This window comes from Carassius carassius, chromosome 17, assembly GCF_963082965.1.
Source record: "Carassius carassius chromosome 17, fCarCar2.1, whole genome shotgun sequence".
In the NCBI taxonomy this organism is placed as follows: Eukaryota; Metazoa; Chordata; class Actinopteri; order Cypriniformes; family Cyprinidae; genus Carassius; species Carassius carassius.
This window is the reverse complement of record NC_081771.1, coordinates 5605615-5619665: the sequence shown is the minus strand read 5'-3', so window position 1 is coordinate 5619665 and position 14051 is coordinate 5605615. Positions and strand designations below refer to the sequence as shown.

The 14051-nt window shown below is 37.3% G+C and overlaps 1 protein-coding gene across 5 annotated transcripts in view; it reads left to right on the top strand.

The window, feature by feature from the left end:
• phc2b (polyhomeotic homolog 2b (Drosophila)) overlaps nt 1-14051 on the top strand; it is a 62283-nt gene that overhangs the window by 35404 nt on the left and 12828 nt on the right. For 2 of the 5 annotated variants that reach the window (XM_059570553.1, XM_059570552.1), the window contains exons 2-7: nt 7879-8140; nt 10922-11080; nt 11166-11237; nt 11352-11513; nt 12546-12695; nt 13250-13520. In XM_059570553.1, the coding sequence (XP_059426536.1) occupies nt 7940-8140; nt 10922-11080; nt 11166-11237; nt 11352-11513; nt 12546-12695; nt 13250-13520 (1015 nt within the window). In that variant the 5' untranslated portion in view covers nt 7879-7939. Of the gene's footprint in view, nt 1-4184; nt 4337-7878; nt 8141-10921; nt 11081-11165; nt 11238-11351; nt 11514-12545; nt 12696-13249; nt 13521-14051 lie in introns of those variants that run through there. The other 3 variants (XM_059570550.1, XM_059570549.1, XM_059570551.1) reach the window with 3 other exon arrangements.

Sequence of the window (14051 nt, the reverse complement as noted above, 5' to 3'; positions counted from 1 at the left end):
CTCCTTTGTATTAATAAGTATGAGGGGCCCCCTCTGTAGCCCATCTCATCATCAGTGTACTATATTCACAACCTTCTAAGGGAGAGTTAATCCATGTCCGCTGCATTGATGCTGCAGCTCTGCAGAGGGAAACGGAGTCACTTGGGAATGTCTGTCTGGGGCCGTACTGGCTCTACTGCCACAGAACGGGGTACCAAAGGGACACCAATTAACGGAGTCTCAGAGGAGAAAGAAAAGAGAGCAGGATAGGAAGAAGGTGAAAAAGGGTTACAGTGAGACTTTTGACTGTCATGCACTGCCATTAGTCAAGTGAAGCCCAACGGCAAGTGTTCTATACAGTAGCTATGATTTGTTGTTCAGGCCATATAGCATGGTGTACATATCTCATCTTCTTAATTGCTTGTATTGCTGCATGTAAAGTATATTATCACACAACTCTAACCTGCTTAATGCAACTATAAGGCATGAAGATATAAACATTAACCATGATTTTTCAAAATGAAATCTTAATTGAAGTTGAATAGCATGCAACATAATGGATACAGTCAGATTGATGCTTGATTTCAATTTAATTTAAACACACAGTTTATAGGTGACCATTTCTTATCCATCATTAATTTATTGGCACCAGTGTTTTTTCTTTTCTTTTTTTTTCAGTGCAGGCTTTCATATTTGAAGTTATCTAAAATAAAATAGCTAAAGATTATAACAAAAATGTAAAACATATAATAAATGCTGCTTTTGTTAAAAAACATATACATAAACAAAAATACTAACTATATGATTAAAGTAAAAAATGTAATATAAAAATACAACTATTATAAGATATAATAAAAATAAGCATACATGTAAAATATAAAAATAAAAAGTATATTTTAATCATTTATTAAATAAAAAAAATCTAAAATTAAATACAATTTTAAAATTCAAATGTAAACCGCAAAAAACATAAAAAAATAAGTAGAATTATTTTTTATAAAATATTCTGCAACTGTAAACTCAATAACCAACATGCAGGCTGATAAAATCATTTAAGGGATAAAGGAGCAAAAAAAAAAAAAAGGAACTCGTTGATGAGATGCACGGTTATGAACATAATAAGTAATAAGGTTATGAATATAATAAGTAATGACTAGTTACTACTGACAGACTGATTGTTACTATGAGTATTTATTGCAGTTAATTAAAATGCGCTAAATAAGGCCAAATTTAGTGATAGGAGAGACCATAAAATAAGCATTCCTCCATCTCTCAATGCTCTCGCATCTGTCCTCACCCCCTCCGCCGCTCCCGGTGGCTGCCCACCCCCGCCTCATTTCCCTGCCCCCCATTCATTTCATGCTGAGTGGATGAGTGAGTAACTAATATGGATCAGACCCAGACCAGACAGACAGCAGCACCCCCATCCCATCTCATCCCATCCCATCCCAGTTTACTGCCGTTTCCTCATCTGTCCATCTTGATTTTCCCATCTATATCTTTGCCTTTATCATCGCATATTCCCAGTTTGTCTTTTTCTCTGTTTACTCTCATTCTTTCTGTCCTCTGTCTTCTGAATAGATGAAGCACATGTGAAAATGAGGTGATAGACAACATTAAAAAACATAATAATAAAACAGAATGGATAGACTAAAACATTCACTAGAGTAAATTTTCTCTTTACCTACATCCCTTGTATATATAAAACAAAACAGAATCTTCTCATCTTGTGTTTGCAGTCACCTTGCTCTGTCCGTTACTTCTCTTCATGCTGTTTCCACCTTGTCTATCTTCTTTCATCTTCCCAATTCCTTCTCTAACCTTCCTTCTTCCACCTTAATTTATCCAGCCCCACCAGAAGCTAATCTATATGCTAATAAGTAGATGGCAATCAATGACGTTCATGCCCATCTGTGTGCAATCAATATGAGAGAGTACATTTCAGAATCACACAGCCCAGAGGTGTTACACGATAAGTACCTCAATTTACTTTTCAGGACAGTGCCGTTCTTATCTCCTCCTCCAAGGTCAGAAAGACCCCCTTGTACGTATATTTTCAATTTAGTAGGGCCTCTTCAGAATGACCAGAATGGTCTTTTGTTGTGCCCCGATTTAAGCGGGTCCCAAAACCCTATTTTACTTCCTGTAGCAGACACAATCTGAATAACACATCAGCCACATGCAGTCTGTTTCTCATGAGTGCGTGGTTTCATTGTGATTGCCACAGCGGTTGGGGGTTTATACCCTTTGCTAAGTGATGCTCTAAGCACTGATTATTAAGAGGCAGCCTCATCAGCACAACACTTCATCAACCAACACTGTGAACTGCAGTGTTTTCAGACTTCACTGTGTCTGTGCTTGGTGTCTCTTCTTTGTTTTTAGCACCGCCATTAAAGGTGCTGTATGTAATTATTTGACTGTACTAAAGCATAAAAATACCGTTTGCAATTTCTCTGAAAAACAATGCTATAGCCAGTTATTCTGTTTTCATACGTATGTTCCGTTTGAGAATATCTGTTTTTGTTTTGGTCTGTTTGACTCCGCCCACTACCCATTTTAACCAACAGTATTTCGACAACCTGGGTTGCCAGTTGTCTGAAAACACAGCGTATTGCTGCCATGGTAGTGAGAAAACCATCTGCATCAGAGATCGCAGATTGTACCCAGCAGTGCATTAAAACCCAGATTAATTTAAAGGGTTCATATGATACTTTTTTAAAGATCATTATTTGTGTATTTGGTATAACAGAATATGTTGACATGCTTTAATGTTCAAAAAACACATTATTTTTAAATACTGTACAATATTGTAGGTCCTCTATGCCCCACCTCTCTCATATGCATCGTTTTCTACAAAGTCCCTTCTTCCACAAGAGCAGTCTGCTCTGATTGGCCAACTGACCCAGTGCTGATTGGCCAAACACTGCAAGCACTCTTGGAAATGTAACACCCCTTTCCATAATGGCGAGCTTCATCTTTCAAAATAAATATAAAGACAGTAAATTATGTCCTTAGTTTTACCATCGGTTCAAGCCAAAAGGGGAAAAGAGTCGTGTGACAGACACAGTGATGAAGCTCGTATGTGTTTGCAGTAGCTACACAAGCCACGGACTGTTAAGACAGCTGACTTCACTGTGTGACCCTCAGATACTTACAGTATCTAATTCAGAAACGCCAGATTGTCGTAGCAAAGTCAGAATTACCTCCTCTCCTAGGTTCACAAAAAGGGTCATCCATAAAATGCGTTGTGGTTCTGTTGTAAGTAATCCTAAAGATTCCTAAATGCATCTACTTTCGGAAAGCCAAATAAAGTGCTTTTGCCTAGATGCACACAGCATCTCCCTGATATGGCTGCTTCAACCCTTACTGTGGTTACTGAAACCATGCCTTCTTTCATGCATGAACATTTGGGAGGCATTATACAAATAAAATTGCATCATATGACCTCTTTAACTAATCAATTTACAGTGTAAAGCCCGTCACCTTCTATTGTTAACTCTGATCATTCCTGTTGCGTATCCTTAGTCTGGCAACCCACATGAGTGACGAGTCTGAGGGGGAGGGGCAAGAGAAACTAGGCTCTCCAATATTTCGAATTTGGACTGCAGTACCCATTTCAACCACTAGCTGTCCATTTTACATACTGCACCTCTAATAACAACTTATCTTTGATAGAATATTACATTTGCAAAAAAAAAAAAAAAAAAAAAAGATAGCTGCTGCTCCATAATTCGCTGCCGCAATGCCAGGATGTTGCTATGTGTTTGCTAGGGCTAGGGTGTTTTAATATAGGATCATGCTACATTAATGATTTGAGCTGCCCAATTTTATTACTCAGAATTGAGGTTTATTCAAGTCCATTACCTTAAGTATCATGAAAACAGCATTTCTAAATACATTTATTACAACACTAAATATAAGTATGACTTCCATCAAAGTCTAATTTTCCGGGACAGGCCTTCTTCCCTGTTTTGGCAGGATGAGCATCACCAGTGAATATTCTGAAAGTGGGCGATTGTGGTGCTTATAGAGGGGGATAAAAAATCATTACCATCATCCTCATTAGAGAAGAACCAATTGTCCAATCAGCACACAGCTCTGCAATAGGGCTCCAAAAGGCACCCCCAGTTGGCTGTTGCTAGGAAACCACAGAACCGGGGGTGTTCTCGTGTGCGTTAGATGTAGAGAAACAGGGAGAGAGAGAGTACGTCTGTGCCTGACGACTGGGACAGTGGATGCTAGCGGTGATCTGGCAGGATTGGGGTACAGAACACACACTAGACAAAGAAGCATTAGGGTCCTGAGGCATGGGGCTCACCACGGGGCCAAACGGAGCTCGTGCTGCCCCTCAGAAAAGGTAGGAGCTGGGCTTTTGTCTGGGAGGTGGGCCCTTGGCTAACCTGGATGTCTGTGAAATCTCTCAGTGCATGCATATTGATGCACGTCTGTCTTCCATTTCCATCCTCATCCTTCCATCTTACCTAACATCCTTGTAACTTTTTTAGATTTTTGGAACAGATTGTTAGTTTGTTCTCTGTTTTGGAATTACTGACAGACTTATGTTTTTAGCTCTACTAAAGGTGACATTTAATTATACTATTTGGCATTTAATAGTAGTTTAAACTCTACGCTGTAGAGAGCCTCTTACTGGCTGGATGCATATGGTTGGTTGGACCGGAAGCCTCAGAGGGGCCCGGGACTTGGACTCAACATAAGAGCTTCCCTCTCATTAGCAGACCCACTCAAGTGCTAAATATGAACCAAGCAGGCTTTAATCATGAGTGTATGGCATTCCACGATGCATTTCCACCATAACACATTCTAGTGTTTATAAGGAACACAGCTGGTAACATCTAAAAAGATTGCGATGGAGTACTACCATAGTACTATGTGTACTATTTATGCAGTATATAATATGCATACAAGTATGCAATATACAAACTCTGAAGATGCATGATATATCTACATTCTTTCCAAAATTTCCCAATTTCACTTTCCAGTTTCAAATTATGAATTCATCAACATCAACTGCAAAAATCACATTGTTTACATTAAACACACACACACACACAAATATATATATAATATTTGCTGAATTAAACATGCAAAGTAGGGTGGTCATGTGACATTTAGCATACCGTTTGATATTATTGTACTGTAGAATTATATGAGCACAGTTTGCAGTAAGAAGCATGCTAGGATGCCACTGCATACACACTAAACTAAACTTGTGCAAAACCAAGTGTCTTCGCGTTTGTACAATGTTTAGTAATATTCTAATTCTGTAACCATGTTCCCAGATATCCCTATGGTCTTTCCATTAATGCATATTAATGAGGCTCAGGACTTATATTTAGATTATCTAATTATAATGCTCAACTCCATTAGTTCTTTGGAGTGCAGGAAATGGCTTAGGGGGAGGGCCCATTGATATTACACCATTTCTTGGCGTAATAACAGACAGAGAAAGAGGGGAGGCATAATGGTTTGTTGTGGGTAAAGAGGGGGTGATTCGGGGTAGATAGGGAGGGGGTGAAGAGTGTGTGGGGTTAGTGGCTCTAAACCATGTGCGTGAGTAATTAAATGAGTATAATTGAAACCATGCCACACTTCCCCTCTAAACCCCCACTAGCCTCGTCCTTGCATTCGTTCTCTTTCTTTCCCCCATCTCAATCCCATTAACACTTTCTGTCCCTGAATAACAAACCCCAGAATACAGAAAGGAAAGGAGAGAAGTCATTTAAACATTAGTGCCTATGGCGAACCCTCAGCACAGGCACCTATTTTTCATTCATTAGCCCTGATTACATGCTTCATGTTTATATGATGGGATGAACCGACATAGGACTCTCTTGAGATACTTGTACCTATGTCTAAGTTTAAACAATGTTTCAGATTCAAAAGAAAACAAGCTCTGTCCACCGCACTCATGCTGTTGATTATCACAGAAAATTAGTTGGTCTTAATTAGTCTAGAATGCACTTATATAATAATTCTAGAAAAGTGGGGTTGGTAGTGTTTTCGAAAAACTTTTCTCTTAGTCTCTTATTTTTACCAAATCTGCATTTATCTGATCAAGTAAAACAGTAATATTGTGAAATATTATTATGATGTAAAATAACTATTCTCTTTAATATTTATTAAAATGTTATTTATTCCTGTGATGCAAAGCAGAATTGTGTTGCTTCATATTATTATGTAAACTGTGATACCTTTTCAGGGTTCTGATGAATAGAGTTTGAAAGAACAGATTTTACTTGGAAACTTTTGTAACAATAGTAATTGTCTTTACTGCCACTTTTGATCAACATTCTAGATAATCTTTCTCCAAAAATAAAAAGTACAAATAATAATAATAATAATTACATACCCTAAATTATATATATAATCCTATATAATATATATATATATATATATATATAGAGAGAGAGAGAGAGAGAGAGAGAGAGAGAGAGAGAGAGAGAGAGAGAAATAAACAAATGTCCAGTTTTCTTGGCCCAATGAATAAGTGCATTACTGTAAACAGAACTAAAAGATGAAATTATTGTCAGTGGTAATCAAGATCATGCTGAAAAAGCTTAACCAATATAATTTATTTAATCACTCTGTATGAAAGCAGACTGAACCAAAAAAGAACTGTTTTGTTAATGCAAGTATTGTTTGACAACCTTTAGCGTGGTTCTTTATCGCATATTGACATGGGAAACTCTTCTGACTGGATGTGTAATCCATCTTCCATGGCCGTTCATGTACTGGTAACTGGAGACTGCTGAGAAAAAAAGGTTTACTGAAATGTAACACTCAAATTCAGTGTCCGGGATGAACTCAAATGCAACTATACTGTCATTTACAGAAAAGTACAGTATGCAAATAAAGTGATGTTTACATCTTAGGCTACCAACTTGGACCTTCTTTTGTAAATTAACTTTATAAAAAAGCACTGAGATGGTATCAAATGGTAACACTATGATAATCTGCTATTTACCATGATACTGAATGACTGCTGTATTTATAGATCATGGTATTTACATGATACTTCAAAGTATTTCAAGGAACACTATGGTACTACCATTAGGGATGCACTATAAATCTAAATAAAACAGAAACCCTGATATGGCTTATTGTGATTTTCAAGGCCTTGATTTCATGGGCTTATATTTCACTTCAAAAAGTGTATATATATATATATAAATGATAATTGCATATATTAGTTGTTGTTGTTTTTTACCATTATTAAAGGGATACTTCACCCCAAAATGAAAATGTTGTCATTAATCACTTACCTCATGTCATTCCAAACCGGTAAAAGCTTTGTTTGTCTTTGCAACACAACTTAAGATATTTTGGATGAAAACCGGGAGGCTTCTGACTGTCCCATAGACTGAAGTAAATTACACTGTCAAGGTCAAAAGTAATAAAAGCATCGCCAGAATAGTCCATCTGCCATCAGTGATTCAACCGTGACATTATGAACCGACGAGAATACTTTTTGAAAAAAAAAATAACGACTCTATTCAACAATTCGTCTCCTCTGTGTCTCTCCGCATCACCATTTTGGAGCATATGAGCTGAATGCAAGCAGTGTACAATCTTCTGTGTTTGTGCACAAAATTCTGGCCAAATTGTGCAGTACAGTAAAAAAAAAAAAAAAACAATTGCATTTTCAATTGCTATTGAATTTTTTTATTTAAAAAATATAACTTTTTTCCCACCAAATCATGCAGCCATAAAAAAAACGGCATTACCTTGGTACTGTGTATATAACATGATAGTACTATGGTACTCTTTTTGTTAACATCAAATTTAATAACTACCAGGTAGAAATTGCATCAGTGTCTCAACAATCTCAACAAAAGAAGGCAATTTTATTAACTGGAATTTACCAATTCTTATTCTCAGCCTGCGTCGAGTGTGGCAGCGGGGTGGTCGTGGTTCAAAGGTGAGGCATCGGGGTGGCACAATGGAGGGCGAGCAGAGCACTCCTGCCTCCAGTGCCAGCAGCAGTACAGGTACCAGTACCTCCACCACAAACTCCACAGGCACCACCAGTGCCTCGCCTGCCAGCACTGTCAGCTCCAGCAGCAGCAGCACGAGCAGCGGAAGAGCAGCCATACCACAGATATCTGTATACAGCGGCATACCTGACCGACAGACTGTGCAGGTGCGCATCACACTCACACTAAAACATTACCATCACTTCAAATATCGACAAATGAGTTCAGGAATGCATAGTTACTGTGCTGATAATATTGCATGCATGTTTGCAATTCACCACATATCTCTTTATCAAAATTTCTTGTATAATGATTCACTGCATTGCACCATCACTTTTTTATTGCTTCTATAGATTTTTAATTAGTGGACTTTTAATCCATACTGCCATCTGCTGGTGTGTTTATTACTGCAGTCAGAAGAGGAAAGACAATGATTTCCATGCTTCATATTCATATTTTTTCCTCTATTGTGGAGTGTTATTGTTTATTATTGACTCAGTGATTGACCTTTGACCTCTCCTTACTAATAAATTAAGAGGCTGGGAATTAGACACTGTTGCAAGATTCCAGTCGAATGTAATATTAATAATCTTTTATACTATTTAAACACAGTAATAGCTGTACATTTATGAGTAAATCTATGATTTTTTGTTTAAAAAAAACAATAATAAGAGCAATACGAAGGGTCCTACACACGTTGCTGTTGTTGTTATTATTATTAAAGGGGTCAAATGACGTTGCTAAAAAGAATATTATTTGGTGTATTTGGTGTAATGCAATGTTTATGTGGTTTAAGGTTCAAAAAACACATTTTTTTTGACACAGTGTACAACTGTTGCTCCCATATGCCTTGCCTTTCTGAAACCCTTTGATTTTTAGAAAGCGCTTCGTTTTTGAAAAGCGAAGTGTATGCTGATTGGCCAGCTTTCCAGTGCATTGTGATTGGCCGTATGACATAAGCGTATGATGAAAATGTTATGCCCCATACTGCCATACTGTGATGCCATGTCCTGGCACGACGAGACAAAGCCAATAAAACCTGAGGCATTTGTTGCATCCAGTGGGGAAATAATTACGAATTATAATGACTTATACTGTCTTTTTACGCATTGTGTTGTGTATCGCACTGCATAAACATAAAACCATGTCGCCATTATTTGTGATCTGAGAAACAACAAACAACAAACAACAAACGCTACTCTACACTGCTTAATACTCATGTTTAAATCATCAGTGGCAAGTTCTTTAAATATGAAAACATACAGGCTGTGAGTCAGAAGTGCCAGACTGTCCTTGCAAAGTTGGAATTGCCCCACTTTATAGAAACAGCCTTTGTGCACAGACGGCATTGTAGGCTACTCTCCCAGGTTGGGTTTGAGACTTTACTCTTTGCAACTTTAGGGATCTTATCTATTCACAAACAGCTTCTAACACTCCAATGAGAAAGCAAAACTTGAAATTGCATCATATGACCCCTTTCATATTAATATTGTTATTAATAATGATGATGATGTAGTATAACACACAAGTGATTCACATGACATGAGTTAATGGCAAAAATTGCAACATCCAATCAATCCAAAGTAAAGTAGTTAAATTTTTTTAAACTGCACCCACTTTGTTCACTTAATTGTGTAAAGAAACCTAACTACATTTCTATCTTTAAAAATTGTGGTGCATAATATGTAGTGACATAAAATGTACTGGAAACAGGTAAGACCCAGCTGCTTCATTCAGAGTTTTCTCAGTTTGTGAAAATGATCAGACACAAGCAGCACTGCTCATTAAACTCAGTTCAGGCTGCACTTTACTCACACCAAGACCAGGGGTCAGGAATCCTGTTGCCTAGCAACTGTGCCGTTGTGGGCAGTTCAGTGAGGAAATAAAGGAAGTGCGGGATGACGGAGAACATATTATAGCTGGGAGAAAAAGATAGGAAGGTATCATTAGTGATGAGAGCGATGCACTTATCTACACTGTCATCTAATACAGAACATGTTTTTTTGAACGTCTGCTCTTGTTCAGGTATTTTGGCATCTTGTTTTGATTTTGTTCTGAATGTTTTCATCTAGTAACTCTTAATCTATTCCTTGTCCACAAGGTTTGAAATCTTTATTAAGTAACATTATTATTAGCGATTATGACAATACAACATTTTATTTTTATATTGGATGCTTAAGTATTTATTTAGTTGTCATTAAACAAATATGATGTCAAATGTAACTGTTATCCTATACAATGTCAATGTATTATTGTTGTTATTATGCATTATTAGACTTGCAGTGACATATGTGCATAAAGAAGCCTTGTAATATAGTGGTTAATATTAAACATCTTCCTATTAATATTAATTTTATGATAATATAACCATATTAAACATCAAGGCTGACCTTGAAAGCAATATGGGAAATAAAAACAACAGAAGAATTAGATATTGCATCTTTTTCTTGTTGCAGTTAATTTTCAGACCAAAAGGAGGAGACAAATGCATATTATGAAAGAAAAAGTTGCTAAGTAAACATTAAAAGATTAGGATTGTAATCTGACCTATAACAAACATTAGACATCACATTGAATCACAGCTTTCAACTTGCAGCTACTTATGATTTAAATATCAACTTTGTCACATTTTTTTTTATCAAAGGTGAATACAAATGGAAATGTGAGACAATTGTTGACACAAAGCAAAGGTTCAGAGCTATAAAAAAGCAGACATGTCTCCATATTTATATTGAAATCTCTGATTTTATTGGTATCTTGGCAAATATGAGCAGAGTTTGAGACACTACTGATATTGCGATTACCAAAAAAAAAAATCTTTCGAATCTGGAGATTTCAGCTAAAGTCTCCATTTTCACTCCATCTAATCTCATCGCTCTCTATACATGAAGCAAGAAATTAGTGAGAATCAGGTTTCTCACTTTTCCTCTGTCTCTCTTGAATGGTAGGTGATCCAGCAGGCTCTACACAGGCAGCCCAGCACAGCGGCGCAGTACCTGCAGCAGATGTATGCAGCTCAGCAGCAGCATCTGATGCTGCAAACAGCAGCTCTACAGCAGCAGCACCTCAGCACAGCACAGCTCCAGAGCCTCGCAGCAGTGCAGCAGGTCACTTAGCATCCATAGTCTCCTACAGCGAGCATAATACTCCCAAATATACTCTTACTCTCTCTGTCATGTTACTCCCGCTTAGGCCAGTTTAGCAGCCGGCAGACAAAACCAGAATGGGACCTCATCTACGCAGAATGGGCCATCACAGACCACAGTAAGCTTTATTTGGAAGCAGCCTCTAAAATCAAGCGCATTATAATCACGTCAAGATCTTTGTTTGCATGTGACATAACATTCAAGCTGCTCATGTCACAACTCTGTCTCTCAGATTAATTTAACCACGTCCCCTGCCGCTGCTCAGCTGATCAGTCGTGCCCAGAGTGTAAGCTCCGCCCCCTCTGGGATCTCCCAGCAAGCTGTGTTGCTAGGCAACGCCTCAAGCTCCACCCTGACAGCCAGCCAAGCTCAAATGTACCTGCGAGCACAGATGGTGAGCACACCTGTATAGCCATAAACACAAGAAATCTTTTGTGAGGTTGCTTTCCCTATTTTATCTATATTTAAGGAGTGAAATACTCCCTTTTAATCAGTCATTGCTTTTTTGCTAAATGCCAGAAATAAGTAGGATGAATTCAGCTAAATTAAGCCACTGGTAATTGGTGTGAAGATCATTTTTCTGTGTTTTTAAAGTAACATTAAATGTACTGTCTAGATAATTACTCCAAACTTTTTCAACGTACACAATAAAACAGTACAAAATGAAAATACATTTGCAACTATTTTACATTTATTGAACAAATGTAATGGCATAAACAACAGTTCTAATAATTAATAAAGATATTCGTAATGCATGTTTATACTGTTGTAGTCTAATGATCACATAGTTATTCTAGTGTCAAAAGGAAGAAATTTTATTTAATTTAATACTAACTAATCTACTGATTGTTAAACCTGTAGAAAATATAAAGCATTAAAACTCATGACGAACAAATCTTCAAATATTATAATGCATTTTATCTTTGGTTACAATTATTTATAAAAAGATATCATGCAGTAGGATGTACATTATGAATAGCTTTATAATGTGTTACATACATAAAGTCTTTAAGTAAAGTGGTACCACAGTTTTTCTAGGGATAAGCTGTTTGATCAATAATGATGATTCCAGTTATTTTTGTGTTATAGCCAGTAACTGATGCTGGCCTATCAATTTATGCATACAAATGTACTACAGAAAATGGCTGATATTTAATAAATTGGTATAAAATTGTTTCCGGTAATTAATAGTTTATTAAAAATGAAAATCCTGAAAAGGAATCCTAATATATATATTAGGATATATATATATTTTTAGTATTAACCAGCAGACCGTGATATTTTAAAACGGCTAAACTTATGGTGGTTGATGCTGCATGAGCATTTGTTGGCCCCTGTGAACACTCTCTCTAGACCAATCAAAGTATGATGGAGAGTTTCCTGAGGACGTGGTGTTAATGAGCATCTTTATGTGTGATTATTTTAGGCTCAGCAGAGTAATCTTGTGCATGTAGCCAGGAGTCTGGGCCGAGCCGTTCCTCTGTCCCCTCAGCTGATCCTGGCTCCTACAGCTACAGTAACTGCTCTACAGTCTGACACTAACACAGCCAATAACACACAGTCTGCCTCTGCACAGGTACACACACGTATGCTGATATACACTACTTTAATACATGCACATTCAAAAGTACACCCACAATTTTACAAAATTCCTTATTTGCATTCATGAATATGCTGTGCTTAAAACTATTTATCTTCATGAAACATTCAGAAATTTGTGGATTTCTTGAATCACAAATCCAAAAAGAACAGACTTACTTGGTATTTCAATTATAATATTGAACATTTATTGTACATATATTGATTCAGCAGACTCTGTTATCCAGAAATACTTTAAGGAATCAACGCTAAAAGATCCTAAAAGGAATATTATACGTTACCAATATACCTTAACACAAAATTATATTTTATAATTTGATCTTTTAGTTTGTCAGTAGGATGGGATGCTTCTCATCTGATTAGGACTGGCTCAAAATGATAATAACAATTTCAAAAGGAAATATTGTGAATATTACTTTAGGATCTTTAGCCTATGTGATTCTGTGCACAATATAACTTTAAATACTACAGTTCAAATGTTTTGTTATATTCTAGTTTAAAGGTTTATTGCCTGATTTATGACTGTCACAGGTGCAGAACCTTGCCCTGCGCAACCAGCAGGGGGTGTCTTCCCCCTCTCAGTCCTCAGGCCTCCAGGCACTGAGTTTAAAGCAGACCCCTGTCTCCATTCAGCCCACCCCGCTCATCAAGACACCCAGCCAGAGTGCTTCCAGCTCAGACACTGGGAAAAGCAACGTGAACGCTGCTTCCTCGGATGGAGTGAAGACGGGAGAGCAAACAGAGATGAAAGCAGTTAACATGAGTCGTAATGTGTCCTCTTCACATCCCTTGATTGCACCAGGTAAGCTCAGACCCATATGGCCTATGCTGGCAAAAATATTGCAACACTTATGCTATTTCCTAAACCTAAAGTAAACTATTCCACTTTGCTGAAGCATTTTTTGCAATGACGAGTGTTTTTTAGTGGATTTAAGAAGTTACAGTGAAATATCTCACTTTGGTCAACATTTGAGCCAGTGATGTTGCCATCAAGCACCTTTTGTCAGAAGTGGTCCAGAAAATGTTGTATGCACACATTTGGCCGTTAAACAAACTAAAAAGTTTCAATTCACTTTGCACTCTAATGAGATCCAGCTTCACTTGTCTGTCCATCATGTCACACACCAAGTACCAAAGAAAGGAGAAATGCACCCAAGGCTACATTTCTTCGACATGGCTTATGCTCAAGAGCATTAAAGCATGCATTGCATTTGAAGGGCACAAACTTTCTCAGATAAGTCTTTCAGTGCATGTCAACATCTGACATACACGCCATCCATCACTCCGCTGGTCTCTAATCATAACAGCTCACACAGGGCAATTATCCTGCACA